General features: G+C 49.1%; 1 protein-coding gene and 1 long non-coding RNA gene across 3 annotated transcripts in view; one reads left to right on the top strand and one right to left on the bottom strand.

Annotated features, from left to right (window-relative positions):
* The window catches only part of LOC149350121 (uncharacterized), a 602760-nt gene that overhangs the window by 162970 nt on the left and 424743 nt on the right, over positions 1 to 15047 (bottom strand). For both annotated transcript variants that reach the window (XM_089579110.1, XM_089579107.1), the window contains exon 5: positions 2494 to 2588. In XM_089579110.1, coding sequence (XP_089435236.1) covers positions 2494 to 2588 — 95 coding nt within the window. The remainder of the gene's footprint in view (positions 1 to 2493; positions 2589 to 15047) is intronic.
* The window catches only part of LOC149350129 (uncharacterized), a 35566-nt gene continuing 31250 nt past the window's right edge, over positions 10732 to 15047 (top strand). The window contains exon 1 of the long non-coding RNA XR_016290233.1: positions 10732 to 10935. This is a non-coding gene — a long non-coding RNA (uncharacterized LOC149350129). The remainder of the gene's footprint in view (positions 10936 to 15047) is intronic.

A 15047-nucleotide genomic window follows, 5' to 3' on the forward strand; every position in this document is an offset into this window, starting at 1 on the left:
ACTGGCCATATGCTCTGCACATCCAAGCCGAGCAACGTTTTGCAATTCCAGCTCGTCTACACCTCTCAAAAAACGTCCCCAAAAACGGGACCTTCTTTCAAAGAAATCGAGATTGCTTTGTTTACAATGTTGGTAAACTCTAGCATCTTTTTGGTGGGATGCTTTAAGCACCCTTGCTTGAAGCTTTTGTATACTGTAAGATAAGCGTCACTGCCAACAACTGGCACAGGCGAGCTGATATCTTCCGTGCTGATATCTGCTGGCTGCTCCAAATCAGGCGGCGGCGACGATGGCGTAGACGCGAAGGGCCACGCTGGTCGGGCAAACAGCGTGGCGAGCGCCACCGCGCGGCAGGAAACGGAAAGGCGACAATCCGCGCACCGCAGCTTTCGAACTGAAAGGGATCTAAAAACGTTGCTTTCGCCTGCCTACTCGGTTTAAACAACTTTTTCTCGCGAGAACCTCATGGAGCACGTGCATACTGAACAGACTAGACTACACCGAAGACCACAATCTGATGCCACACTCTATGATGGGCTTCAGGAGAGGACTCTCCACCAAAGACGTCATGCTCCAGCTATTACGTGACATCCTCGACCTCTCCATTAAAACTACGAGAGCAATATTGGGACTTGATCTCAAAAATGCGCTCGACAACTTACAGCATAATACCATCCTGCAACACCTGGCATACCTCAACCCAGGCGAAGGGGCGCACAGTTATACCTCAAAGTCTTCCTAGAAAACAGAACGGTAGAGGTCGCCTTCGGGCCAGTGAAATCCAACCCAATCGGGCTCGGCAACAGGTAAACACTACAAGGGGCGGTCTTTTCACTTTTCCTCTTCAACTTAGCTTTACTCAAGTTTCCTGACAGGCTCAATGCTATTGAAAACATCCATCATACTCTAAGCAGACGACGTGACCATCTGGTCGAACCGCGCCTCGAAAGGGCAGATAGAAGAAGGTCTCCAAGCAGCGGCTGACACGGTGGAGGAGGAAGCAAGACGAGCCGGCTTCGAGTGTTCCCAACCCAAATCAGAACTCCTCGTCGTTCGACGCAGCAAAAAAACCCGAAGACGGGACCCTAATCGACACTAAAGATCCAAGCCAAAAGCATCGAAGAAATGGAGAACACACAGCTCTTAGGACCCGACGTCTCCAACACCCCCAGAAGCTCTCACGCGGCACGCATAATCAGGCGCATCGCCAAAAAGGGACGAGGCATGGAGAAGCGAAACCTACACAAACTCCTTCAAGCCTTCGTCATCAGCAAAATTACATACGCCTTCCCATGCCTCCATGTCTCAAGAAGGCAGAACAATGATTGACACCCTTATACGGCACGCATATAAAACGGCGTTGGGTCTACATAAATTCACAGCCAACGAGAAATCCCTCGCCCCGGCAGTACACAATACCTTTTCTGAAATTAAAAAAGCCCACCTAGCCACACAGACGGCTCGACTCTCCAGCACCCTAGAGGGCAAAATTATCAAATATATACTGAGCATCAAAGTGTGGCCTATGGCGGACCATTCAGGCTGCGTTCCTAGCCATATCCGAAAAAAAAAATCGAATAAAACCAAAGAACATGCATCCGTAACCCCAAAAGGGGTCAACGGGAGGCAAGAGTCAGAGGTATGCATCGACACCTGCTGAGACTCCAAGACGTCATCTACGTCGATGCAGCCAACTACCAGCCCCACAAAATCGCCATCTATCCCATCCCCGAGACTTTCCGCTACGGTATTCACCAAAAACGCGGAAATCGCAGAAGTAGCCGCAATTTCTGCTGCCATTGCCTTTACGGATGCTACAACTACTGTTATCGATTCCAAATACACCATCACTAGTGCACTATATCATCACAATCTTTTCCAAAGGCCGCATCTCGCTCACGGCCAGAAATATCCTGGAAGATGTTCACGAAACATCCCCCCTCCGAGACTGACCTGGTATGGGTACCAGCGCACGCCGGACACCTCGGAAACGAGGCCGCCCGCGCACAAGCTCGAATTAGATCCGACCAAGCAGCGGAAGGTCCGAACCCGGAGGCAACCGGCGAAGTCCTAACCTCTTACCCCGACCACGGAACCAATTTCAAGTTCCGACGAAGGCAATTCATGCCTCCTCATCGCTCCATCTCGAGGGAGCAGCAGGTGGCGTGAAGCCTTCAGACCGATAAGACCGTCTCCTTCCCCAACCCGCCGCCGCGGTGGCCCTATGATTATGGCGCTCGGCTGCTGAACCGAAAGGCTCAGGTTCGATCTCGGCCGCGGAGGTCGAATTGCGACGGAGGCGAAATTCTAGAGGCCCGTGTACTGACATCGCGCAGTACACGGGCCTCTAGAATTTCGCCTCCGTCGCAATTTAACCGCCGGGGCCGGGATCGAACCCGCGTCTTTCGGGTCAGCAGCCGAGCGCCACAACAACTGAGTCATCGCAGAGGCTAGAGAGAGAGAGGAAGATTAAAGTGATGACGTGAAGCTCACCGTGATGCCAAGGTGCGAAGACGCCAGTCGGCGGCATGAGCAGGGGTGTTCCGGAAAGAGCCACTTCACATGTAGAAACGAGTCCACGGAATCCACTGCGAAGAAGAATGACGCAGACTTACGCCAGTGGTTTACGTGCGCGGCGTTCACTCTCATCCTGGGAGAAATGTCTTTTCAGAAATGCCATTAGCTGGGACAAGGACTCTATAAGAAGCTGCAGTGCAGCAGCTTGAAGGTGGTTCTTACCCTGTCCTTGAAATTCCTTGCCTCGAAAACCACCCCCTTTAACCCACTCTGTAATGTTACTTGTTCTGTGAAAGAGTGCAGAAACAGAGACGGTGCTTAATAAGCAGTTTCATGCGCCTTTACAGCCATTCTAGCGCCACTTTATTCAGTTTTCTAGCCAATTAGAACCAACGGTTTGGCTAATTATCAACACTTTTAACTTCTTTATGCGCGCCAAAGCGCCCCTGTCAGGGAAACGCCGTAGTGCTACTCCTTCAGCAGCGAGGCTGTTATTAATTACACGAACAGGTGAGAGATCAGGGTCGACTTCAGTCACCCTGAATTCCCTTACGGGCGCTGAAATTTCGATGGACCTGTAAAAAATACAACAGATTTAAGAAAAATTGCAACAAGTTCTGTTCAATTAAATCTTCAGAAATAATGCATTCTGGAAACGGTCAAAGACTAAAAGCTGTCTCAACAGCTTAACTAGGCCCATGACCCCTTGCACAAGGCAGTCGTGGTTTTACATCAATAGGTTCTGCTCATATTAACAAGTATGCGAACAACAGTAGATCATAGAGTAGCACAAGTACACAGAAATTTATAAATAAACAACATATCATTTAAACATGACTAACAAAGCAATTTTGGGCAGGTTGGTATTGCAGGAAAGCGCTCGTGTGTCTCCTCGTTTCTCCCCTTGTGTCCTCGTCCATTGTGCGCTGTTCGGTCCCGCTTCAAAATGAGTCTAGAGTACCAGTACCAGCATAGGTTAACCGCTAAAGTCCCTCAAACTGAGGGGCTTTAATAACCGCTGCACCACTGCGCCACGAGGGACATGAGGACTCCCAGCGAACTATGCGATGTCAGTGCACGTTAGAGAAGCCCAGGTGGTCGAAATTTCCGGAGCCCTTCACTACGGCGTCCCTCATAGCCCGAGTCGCTTTAGGACGTTGAACCCCATAAAACCAAACTAAACCTTAAGAAAGGCTCCGACAGCAAGACCTTTTGAACAAATCGATGTACAGGTGCATGCAACTCAAGCTGCGCGACAAGGAATGCGGCGAAAGAAGCAGGTAAGTACACGCCCGCGCACAGCTGCCTGTGGGTGTCGCGTCCCCTCTCTCGCCCGCTTTCGTTCGCCGACGAAACAGAAACAGCGCCACGGGACTCCTGTTTTTGTCGGCTTCGTGAGGGCCTCTCCATCAGCGCTATCCATTTTCTGCAAACCTAGTGCGCGAAATTCAGTCGCTGTGCCCGGATACCCGAAAGACACGACAGCCATGCCTATACTTACTGGCACGTGCTGACTGTTTTTAGCAAAAGGAGCATTAAATACTAGAAGCAAAAACACTCCTAATTAATGCTCATTGAGCACTTAAAGAGTTGGTGCATACTAAAAAATAATGAATGAACATTTAAACCCCTTGAGATGAGCGAAAGTTTTGAACTACAAAGTTGTAGACTGTCAGGAAGAACCACAACACACATTTTTTATTTTTTATTATTTTTTTTTTTTGCGAAAGCAACACTACGCGAGTCGCCGAGCCATTTCGCGGAGCTGAGGAAAGGCCATACTGCGCATGCGCGAGGAACAGTGACGTCAAACGGCGCACAGGTGGCGCGCCGCCGCCGTCGCTGCGCGGGTGACTCAGAGGTGCCGCCGCCTGGTCGCCAGTTGCGCATGCGCAGTAGCGGCGCATAACTAGCGTGCCGGGGCCACCGCCACTGCCGCACGCTCTCCATCGTCTCTCTCTCTCTCTCTCCTCGTTGCTGTCGCAATCCTCCAGGTTTAACCAGAGCTAAACCACTGCCAATTTTTAGACATTTACAGCAAATTAGGCGTTTTTTTTATTTTTAGGTTATGAAGGAAGCACGCTACATCCGAACTGAAATAACAGGCAAAGAACCTGTTTTGAGCATCCCGCTCTTTCCCATGACGTTTTGAGCGTCATGGGAACGTGGAGGAAACGTTCTCAATCAAGTTATCCTTTCTGGAATTAGGTCAACTGAACTCCACCTGGCTTGTTGTAGCTTACTGATTTTTTAACTAATTCAAGCATTACAAAAGTCACTCACACGCGCGTTTCGTTCAGACGACAGTAAACAATGTTTCAGCTTCATTACTCGCGTGGGCCATCCTGTATGCTTGCGCAATCATAAGACATACCAGGTACTTCAGGGAAGACTTTAATTGTCAAAAATATGTTTTTGAAACAAAAATATGGCTGCTTCTGCATAGTATTACCAGCGTTGCCGGACACCAGAAAACCGGCGAATCGTCTCAAGTAGCTGGTTAACTCATTTTTAATTAACTTTTTAACAGTACAGTTAGGCGCCTAGTTGCAATGAGGGATTTGCAGCCGGTCTTTAAGTAACAGCCATATCAGTTTATAGAATTTAGAAAATGCGATTACTCTTGCCGCTGCGGCTCGACAAGATTTGGCTTTTTTTACTATGGTTAAGTGCACTGGAAAGGTTGCTTTGCCAGCATGCCTTTCGAAAGCGCATGTATTTTGGCACGATGTAGCCAAATTTTGTCGAGCCACAGCGCCGAGGATAATCGCGTTTTCAAAATTCTAAAAACTGATATGGCTGTTAATCTCTAATTGCAACCATACAGTTTGCCTAGCTGTGATAGTTAAAAAGTTAATTATTAGAAATTAGTTAACTAGCTTACTGTCAAAAAGTTACTGGGGGGGGGATACATGAGTTCAATGACGTCCGTCATTCATCATCATTATCAGCCTGACTACGCCCACTGAAGGGCAAAGGCCTCTCCCCTATCTCTCCAATTAACCATGCATCCTTTGCCAGTTGCGGCCATAGTATCCCCGCTAACTTCTTAATCTCATCCGGCCACCAAACTCTCTGCCACCCCCTGCTACACTTGCCCTCTCTTGGAATCCACTCCGTTACCCTCATGGATCATCGCTTATCTTGCCTTCGCATTACATGCCCTGTCCAAGCCCATTTCTTCCTCTTAATTTCTACTAGGATGTCATTAACGCGCGTTTGTTCCCTCACCCACTCCTCCCGTTTCCGGCCTCTCACACGTACCATTTTTCGTCCCATAGCCCGCTGAAGCTGAACCCTATACGTTAGCCTCCACGTTTCTTCCCAGTAGGTGAGTACCGGTAAGATACAGCTTATAGTAGGCAAACTCGATACCGCACAGAGCGGGTCGCGCGATGGCACAGGCCGCTTCTGTATACACCCTGGACATTTGACTCGCACCCAGTGGTGTGCTCAATTTTGCCCTTGTTCTGAACCCTGATTCAAGAATGTTTCGACGGCTGATTACTTTTATAAGAACACGCGGCGCATATATGGTTTTTGTAGAAACCCGCTTCGTGAACTTGGACGCTACTTCCCTTGCAGCGAGATGCTAGTGCTCCCCGCAGCCGTGTGGTATTGGCTGATCAGACATTTCGTCTTGCGCTAAGCCCGAACCCGCAGGAGTACGCGAACTTCCATGCGATGAACTTCCGCTCCAAAGGCCTAGCTCTGAGCTAGGCTGTGAAGAGAACGGTTCTGCCCGTGACGCCATAACCTCATCTGTCTCCCCCCGTTCTAAAACCTTTGATCTTAGCCAAAAGGCCGAGAAATGGTGCTCGGCTGCTGTCCCGAAAGACGCGGGTTCGATCCCGGCCGCGGCGGCTAGAATTTCTTTGGAGGAGAAATTCTAGTGGCCCGTGTACTGTGCGATGTCAGTGCACGTTAAAGAACCCCAGGTGGTCGAAATTTCCGGAGCCCACCACTACGGCGTCCCTCATTGCCTTAGTCGCTTTGGGACGTTAAACCCCATAAACCAAACCTAAACCAAACCGTTCTAAAACCCCCGTTCTAAAAACTCGCCCTGCGGTACACCGGTATTGCCGTCGATGCTGTGCCACCGAAGGCTCCAAGTAAAATGCGACGAACTATTGGACTGCGGCTGCTGCGAAGCAGAGTCGGAAATTTAGAAAAATAATAATAAAATTACTATATTTTGTGAGTAAATAGGACCAGCGTAACATTTCGTATGGTTACAATGCTCAATTTCCAGGACATACCGCTGCGTTTCCGAACTCAGTGGTGATTCACAGGCGGCGGAAATGCTGGTGCTAGCTTGTTCTCTTACGAGCAGATCGAAGTGAAAGATTACGAAACTGCTTGCTGAGCCGAAGTGCGAAGGCCCTGAACGAATGCGTACATCGCGTCGCCTGCCTCCGTCGCTTGCGTGCAGTTGACCTTGCGACGCGCTACCCTCTCTCGCACCGCAGCGGTCTACGTCCGGGCTTACACGTGGTCGCCTCTTACGCACGCCCTGTACGCGCGCTCTCCGTATTCGCATTGATCGCACTGTTCAGGTGAATGTCCGTTACGACCTCGTCTTGGCCCTGATGCCCGCCAGCGCTCCTGATGTTTGCAGGTCGCGGACGCTTCCCGTGCGCCTGCGGGCCTGGCTATCGATTCGTACAGGCGTTAAGTATGCCCTAGTACACGTATCTTTTCTTCCCCTCCCAAGAAATACCTTTCCTGCGATTTTCCGTCGTTTTTTCAGTGCTCAATTCTTTCCAGTTTCCTCCAGAGAGCACGCATATATCCAAATGACATTTTTAATTTCAAAGGAACGGAAGTGCACCCGGAAGAACGTATCAGAGCTTACTTTAAAAAAAAAAATCCCTTTCCAAAAAAGAAAAAAAAAATCACAAAGCCTTCGTGGACGGGCCGCTTTTCCTCAGTTCCCTGAACCTAAACTTTGGACCACTATAAAATCTAATTTGTTTGCACCCAGCTGTCCAGATATTTTTCTGTCCACACTCTACATAAGCATAATGAGGCGATGGGTATGATTTTGTCTCCCAGGAGCGCGTCGAGTAAAAAAAAAAAAAGGGTAGTGCTGCATTGCAAACACATGACCTTAAAAATTCCGTCCTTGGTGAAGTGACACTTCTTGCTGCATCGCTTATAAAATGATATAAAGCTAAAAATATAAGCGTATATTTCCATAAAAATTATTTTCGTGGCGCGTAGTACCTCTTTAACGCCAAATAAGTTTTTCCATACTCACTGACCACTTATAGTCGTTTCAAATTGCGACCCGACCACTTCCGTTCTGTTGCTCCAGCAGCGGCAGCAATCCCGCTAACAAGGTCACATTTCGCTACTCTAAGTCCAGAAATGCTAAAAATAATGCAACATATTTTAAAGCATGCGATTGGGCATATTCTGATGCTTAATATGTGAAAGTTAGAAATTGAAGGTGGTATTTTTTTAAATATACTTTTTCAAAATTTAGCAAAGCACGCGTTTTGCTGGCAATCGATCGGAGATAAGCACCTCCATATTTTGAACATTTTTCAAAAGGTGTTGCGTTTACCTTCTATTTTTCACTCGACAGCTATCCTGGGAGACAAAATCATACCCATCGCCTCATTATGCTGTACGTAGAGTGCCGACAGAGAAATACCTGGACAGCTGGATGCAAATCATTCCTTTTAATAGCGGTCCAAAGTTCATGTTTCGCGAATTGCGGAAAAGCAGCCCGCCCAAAAAGTTGGCTCGTGATTTTTTTTTCAAAAGGTAAACTTGGATATGTTCTTCCGGGCGCACTTTCATTACTACATATACTTTTGCGGTAAAATAGAAAATGTTGATCGGACACGCGTGTTCGATCTCTAACGGACAGAGCCATCAACTTTTCTCTCCTCCAGCTGGCTGTCATTACCTTCTGGGGAACTGACTTCCTTCATCGTTTCTGGGTATGCCGCTCCGCAAGGACCGGTGGCGCTGAGGGCTCTGTGCTTTTCTTGCTCTCTCTTTGCGCTCATCTACTACTGTGCCCCCCATCCCCACCAGCAGATACTTTTTTTTTTCTTTTAACCAACTGGCTTTTCTTTTCGAAGTTTCTGCTTCGGGCTCTATCGCTGCTCCTATTCTTTTATCTTCCATTGGTTTAAGCCCGCGATAACAACGTTGGGTGCAGGCTTCCTCCACTTCATTTTATTCATTGTTTTAAGCATGAAATGCTTTTAGCTCCCATTGTCGGCAGTGCGGTGACGTCACGCCGAACCGAGAGCGAACATCCGGACACTGAATTCCACTCATCCGGGCACTGAATTCCACACATCCGGGAGATGAAACGAGAGCATCCGGGCACCGTACGAGATTTAATTAGACTCTCTAAGCCCTCCTACAGGACCGGCATACAAGCGCCGGTAGCTTCGCGCCGAACGGGTGGAGGCGTTCCTCCCAATCCTGTACGGTGCGGTTCGGGTGTCCACCGAGATGACAAAGAATTACTGCGCCATTTCCTTTCCTCGAAAAGCGTTGCGTTCAAAGGGCAAAGCATCGCGCCGAACGGGTGGTGGCGTTCCGTGGACTGCCTGGCAGCGCTACAACACGCTGTCGCGCTCCACTCCTAAAAGTTAAGCGTCATTAATTATCTGTTAATTAGTATTTAGTCATTAATCAGTAATTAGTCACTAATTTGTCATTACTTCGTCATCAATTATGTGTGACGTAATCCAGTGGTGACGCCACCAGTGTCACATAGGCAAAGTGGTGCGGAAAACGCTTTCGCCTCTACGCACTTTATACAGTTTCGAACGCGCTGCATATACATTCTTGTCAGGCCTGAGTCTCGTCGTGTCCGCGTACGCTTCTGCATCGTCCTGCATTTCAATGCCGCCACCGTCACAGCTGCTTAAGTCGCGGCTGCAACGTAAGCCCGCACTATTGCAGGCGATCGCTTCGACGCAACAAGAAGAGTGTGGTGTGGTGTGCTGAACACTAGACCCATTTCAAGACTTTGACCATCTACAACCAATGTGTTATGCCCGTAAACATTTCATGCTTACTCTACTCTCGGTTACCGGAGAGGCAGAGATTTTTTTAATCCCTCGAGGATTCTAAACACAAGCAGCGTACGGACTGCAGTATCCGTGATTTATGCGGCTGCTGGCATGTGTGCGTTTCATTGCACATGGCGCTGGTTCCTCAGAAGAGCACGATAGCTGTATGAAAAAGACGCGGGAGCGTCAGTGTTTTGTCCTAGCCGCATCGATTGAGCGACAGTGAATGAGTGAGCGAGCAGGCTTCCAACAAGAAGCACGGTGGTGTGATGAAACTCGACAAAGATAACGTAACGCGAGCATAAAACGTCACGCATTTTTAGGATCCGCAGCTGCGCCACCGACTCGGCAACTCGGTCAAAAGCCATTCATGCCGGCTAATTTTCGTTTTCGCCGCCTCTCATTCCTGCCGGCCCCGTTGAAATCACCCGCGCCAACTGCCAGGTCACGTGGTAAAAAAAAAATGTTGATATTTGCGTTAAATAGAGTCACTTATGTGCGCAAATGTTAAAATTAAAGCACGCAAAATCCTATGGAGTGCAAAAAAACATTATATTCAGAGTTGTATATTAAGAGACATTTGCGAGTGTGGCTAGATTTTCACTCAAATGTGCATGTTGCCAGATTTTTGTGCACACACACAAAAAAATACTTTAACACTACAAATAATTAACTATAAATTTTTATTGTACAATTATAACAAGCATTAATAAATGTTTAAAAGCAGAAAAAGTTTATTTTGTTTCATGGTTGCCTGACACTAACCGACTTATAACAACAATGTTGCCTGGATTTCACGTAATAAACAAGCATGAAACATATTCTTCTCTTCATAAATTTCTCCCACGTTATTAACAAATAAGTTGTTAATTCAGACATTACTTGGCTAACAGTTTGGATTATTTGTAGATAAGTCCTCACTGTGGCTAGACATGATCACTATGCTTCCTGTTAGAAGCCTGCTCGCTCACTCATTGACTGTCGCTCAATAAATGCGGCTAGGACGAAACATTGTCGTTCCTGCGTCTTTTTTATACAGCTATCGTACTTTTCTGAAGAACCAGCGCCATGTGCATGTCAACAAGACGATGATGACAGTTTAATTTTTACTAAGTGGATCTGCCAGCATTCGCTATCGAAACTGATAGTAGCCAGACGCATCCGTCAGCCCATGCGTCAGCCCGACGGCAGCAACTTGTATCTCTAGAAAAGAAAAGCTATATGGGTCGCTAACACCCGCAACGGGAAGGATAGTCCACGATGAACGCGCAACAGTAAGCGTCTGACAAATATCCCGAGCGAAGGTGTCCGAAGAAGAGCTTACGGCGGCAAGTTTGAGTCGGCATACACAACCAAGGCGAGCGGGCGCTGTCCGGTAAGCAGACCAAAATTACTTCGGACAGACACTGTGGGAACCGAAATTAATGTGCCACTCCGCCTCGGCGGAATCGTCATTGCTCATTAGATGTTAGTTTGGCAGTAAAAAAAAACGCCTCTGTGCCGAGAGGCTGTAAGCGGGACGGTGAATATGCGTTTTTCCTCAAAGGAACTCCCATCGTGTAGCCTACAGTAGTACCTGTCCTGGTGGAAGCGAAATTGGCCTGCCGGTCATGTTGGTAGGCGCGAGAGCACTTTAAACCAGCACCTCTATTGCCGGTTAATCGCTGGGGTGCTGTTACTAGGTGTACATTGCGCAGGTGATGTGGTTGACGCTAGTGAACTACTACCTACTGCCTCACATTTTTGCCCATTTTAGATGCTATCAAACGGCTAGAAGACGGCCAAGCAGCTGTACAGTTTGCGTCGCCTTTATGTAGAACGCTCCAGCGGTGCACTGCCCTGTAAGCCAACCGACACGTCTCTGCCCCTCTTTGGTTCCGGAGGCGAAGCTTACGCGGAAGTGGGGCCATGCAGACCTTCGCGACAGCTGGGCACGAGCACATTACACGAAAACCCCGGTCCGCAGTAAAATTTCAGTTTGGCGGTGGCTGAAGCTACCATGGACGGACCCAGTAATTGTTTTTTTTTTCGGGCACATCGGACATATCCGATCAGTGTTTTTCATCAAAAGTCAGACATATTGCGGTAGCTGTCGATCTAGAGTGCCCATTATCCTCACGGCACCGCTGCAGCGCGGTGAAGCCACCGTATAAGGGGCCGCTGCTATTGCATGGTGAAGCCCGCCTAGCAGGACTGTAGGCGCGTTGGCTCCCTGCACGCCCGCTTCGCATCAAATGCACTGTCCGCTCTGCATGCGATTGCTCGATTAAAGTGGAATTTGCACATTCTAAGCCAGGCGTCAAAGGGCAAGAGAGAAGTAGCTCTTGTTTCGACGATAATTTGTCCATTTCGAAGCTGCCAAGCCGATGCGTTTCTGTCCACCTTGGGTCGTAGCAGTGGTTTGGTTTATGGGGTTTAACGTCCCAAGGCGACTCAGGCAATGAGGGACGCCGTAGTGAAGGGCTCCGGAAATTTCGACCACCTGCCATGCACTGACATCGCACAGTACACGGGCCTCTAGAATTTCGCCACCATCGAAATTCGACCGCCGAAAGGTGCTGGACCGAACCAGCACCTTTCGGGTCAGCGGCGGCTGGTCGTAGCTGTGGTGAAATCGGTGGCATAACTTGGAGTAGCGTTAGGAGCACAGCCGTTTCTGGTCTCGTTGCGCTCCTTTGGATCACAGTCTACGAGGATTACTATCTACGAGAACCGTTCCTTCAAGAATGTTTGCCCACTGCCCGGAATGGGGTGATAAGCATTCGATGCGCCTACTTCGAGTGCGCTAGCATGGTACGCATGATAAACACGCTTGATAAACACGTCTTCCGGTTGTATCGCTTGTCGCACATCGTTTGCTTGCAGCGTGCGAATTACTCCCGGCCATTTCCATGCTGGGATGACGCACATATATGTTTTTCTGCTGTATGCGTGGAGGCTTGTTTCCTTACGGCGAGCTGCTCTACTCCGATCGAAGTTGAGTGCGCGCCGCCGTGGTGCTCCATATAAGGTGCGCTAACCCCATTTGCGGCAGCACACCGCTCGATGGCTTCGCACGATGAGCCGAGGGCCTCCGAAACTCTGTCGCTCTCCGCATCGCTTGTACATATATGTCTTCCGATTTATTTTCTGAGCGGAGTACATTTTTCTAGCGCGGTTTCAGCGAAGGAACTGTCGATGCCTTGATCGTCTGGCCCGTATGCACATCAGGCGGCAACAGGGGACGGATACACGCCACTGCGGCCAACGACACCGACGCGTTAAGTACGAGCCCGACGACAAAGTGTGGGAGTGGATCCTTTGTCGTTGCCCAGGCTTGGCAGTGAAGCTACTAAGCCGCTACATTGGACCCTACGAAGGATTGCGTCCATCGTCAATACCCGTGCATCTAAACAGTTCACTGAAAGCCTGGTAGGAATCGTGGAACAGAAAAGGGTGTTTATCGCATCCCTTTTTATGTTTATGTGCTTCATGCTGTTGGTCATAAAAATGGGGTGCTAGGTCTGATAACGCGAGGTGACTGAACATTGTAGTGGCCGCAACCAAACACAGCTACATCTTTTTGTGATCACTAGGGATGCTGGCCTGGTAATTGAACTGGCAGGTCACTCCAGATGAGGGTGAGAAAGATGAAGCAAAACACTGACTCAAAACTCTCGCAAGCACGCACACACACAGACAAGAAACGCGCGTTTAGGTGTGTTTATTCGGATTTAACGTCCCAAAGCGACTCAGGCTGTGAGGGGCGCCGTAGTGAAGGGCTCCGGAAATTTCGACCACCTGGGGTTTTTTAACGTGCACTGACAACACACAGTACACGGGCCTCTAGAATGCCTCCTCCATCGAAATTGGACCGCCGCGGCCGGGGCCGAACCCGCGTCTTTCGGGCCAGCAGCCGAGCACCATAACCACTGAGCCACCGCTGCGGCTTACAGCTGAAACGCGCCGCTCAGCCGACAAATAGTGTGGGTGTACCAGCGGCAGCGCTGCCGGCGGCCGTCGCATCGTACTTCACGTCGCATGAACTTCGCTTAGTTGCGGTGGTTTGAGCCACGTATAGAAATACGTGATTCAAATGGCACTACCCACTCCAAGAGTGACTCACAGATCTACCCGTGACCTTTAATGAGAATCAACTGGGTACGTCGAGTGTCTTTAGACATTTCGTTTCAGGCTTTATTAGGCACCTTCCGTAGTACCGGGAGCCCGCACGCCGTCAGTGCGCATGCGCAGATCTCTTTGATGGCGCCACGTACCCCGGAGCTGCACGCACGCCTGCCCCATCGGGCCCAATCGGCGCGTGCGCAGTGCTGGTGGGCGGGTTCCCGGTACTCCGGTAACGGTAACATGGTGTGCTAAAGGTGTGCACCGCTCGAGTTCTTTACGCGAGGGTGACGCCGACTGTAAATGCGCTCGTTATGACTTTCAACGCAGCGAGAATGAACTGAGGTTTCTGCTCTGCAGTAAATCGCTGACCCCTTACACAGACACCCAAATTGCACAAACATTCAGCGTTAAGCGCATCAACATCTAAATGCACATGTTTTCAACACCGCAGGGTTCGCACTGCTTCGAGAACTGAGCTCCTACCACATCTCGTGCGTTGGAGCTCTCACTGAGCGCGATGACAGGTACTGAATAACATCTGCTCTAAGCACCCAAAATTTGCCGAAACAAACCAGCACAGCCAAACCGTGTAGCAGAGCTACAGCTAACTCAAGCGAAAACTATACGGCGCTAAAAACAATGCGCCAGAGAAAGTAATATTTCTCGTTTCAGATGGCTGCGAAAAAGATTACTTCAACAAGTTGTAGATGAAAGCTGACTAGATTTGCAGCTGGAACTAAAAGTGCTATCACACCCGCCTACCGCACTCCAAATATCAGCAGCGAAAAACCGACCGCTTGTCTCGCAAATTGTTCACTCAGAGGCAAAACAAAGCTTCCTTGCCGGTGGGTGAGAACTGAAAGACAAAGTTTTCCAACTAAATTTATTGATCACACGCACATTCGTATGGTGGAATTTCCCGCCACATAAACAAAAAGCAGCAGATAGGACCCGCAGTGGTGTCTCAGTGGCTTTGGCATTCGGATGCTGATCCGAAGGTCGCTGGTTGGATGCTGCGCACAGCTGCTGCATTTCGGTGGAGGCGAAATAATAATAATAACAATAATAATAATAATAAAAAAAAAACGCCCGTGTGGCGTACGACCTCAGCGCTCGTTACAGAACCCCGGATGGTCGAAATGAATCCGGAGCCCTCGATTATGGCGTCCACCATATAGCCCATGTGTCGCTTCCGGAGTTTAAATCCCTCGATTATGAAAAAGCAGGGGGAAAAAAAAAACCTGAAACAACCAAAGGCATATGCAGCGTAACCGTGCACGTCCATGTTAAGCCACGGAAGGACTACTGACGCTTTCATCTTGAAGACGAGGCATCTCAGCCGCTTCAGTCACGTTCCTCAGTGACAGCCCCAAGGGGAGG

Source organism: Amblyomma mixtum, chromosome 3, assembly GCF_055824585.1.
Source record: "Amblyomma mixtum isolate Tamu chromosome 3, ASM5582458v1, whole genome shotgun sequence".
NCBI lineage: Eukaryota > Metazoa > Arthropoda > Arachnida > Ixodida > Ixodidae > Amblyomma > Amblyomma mixtum.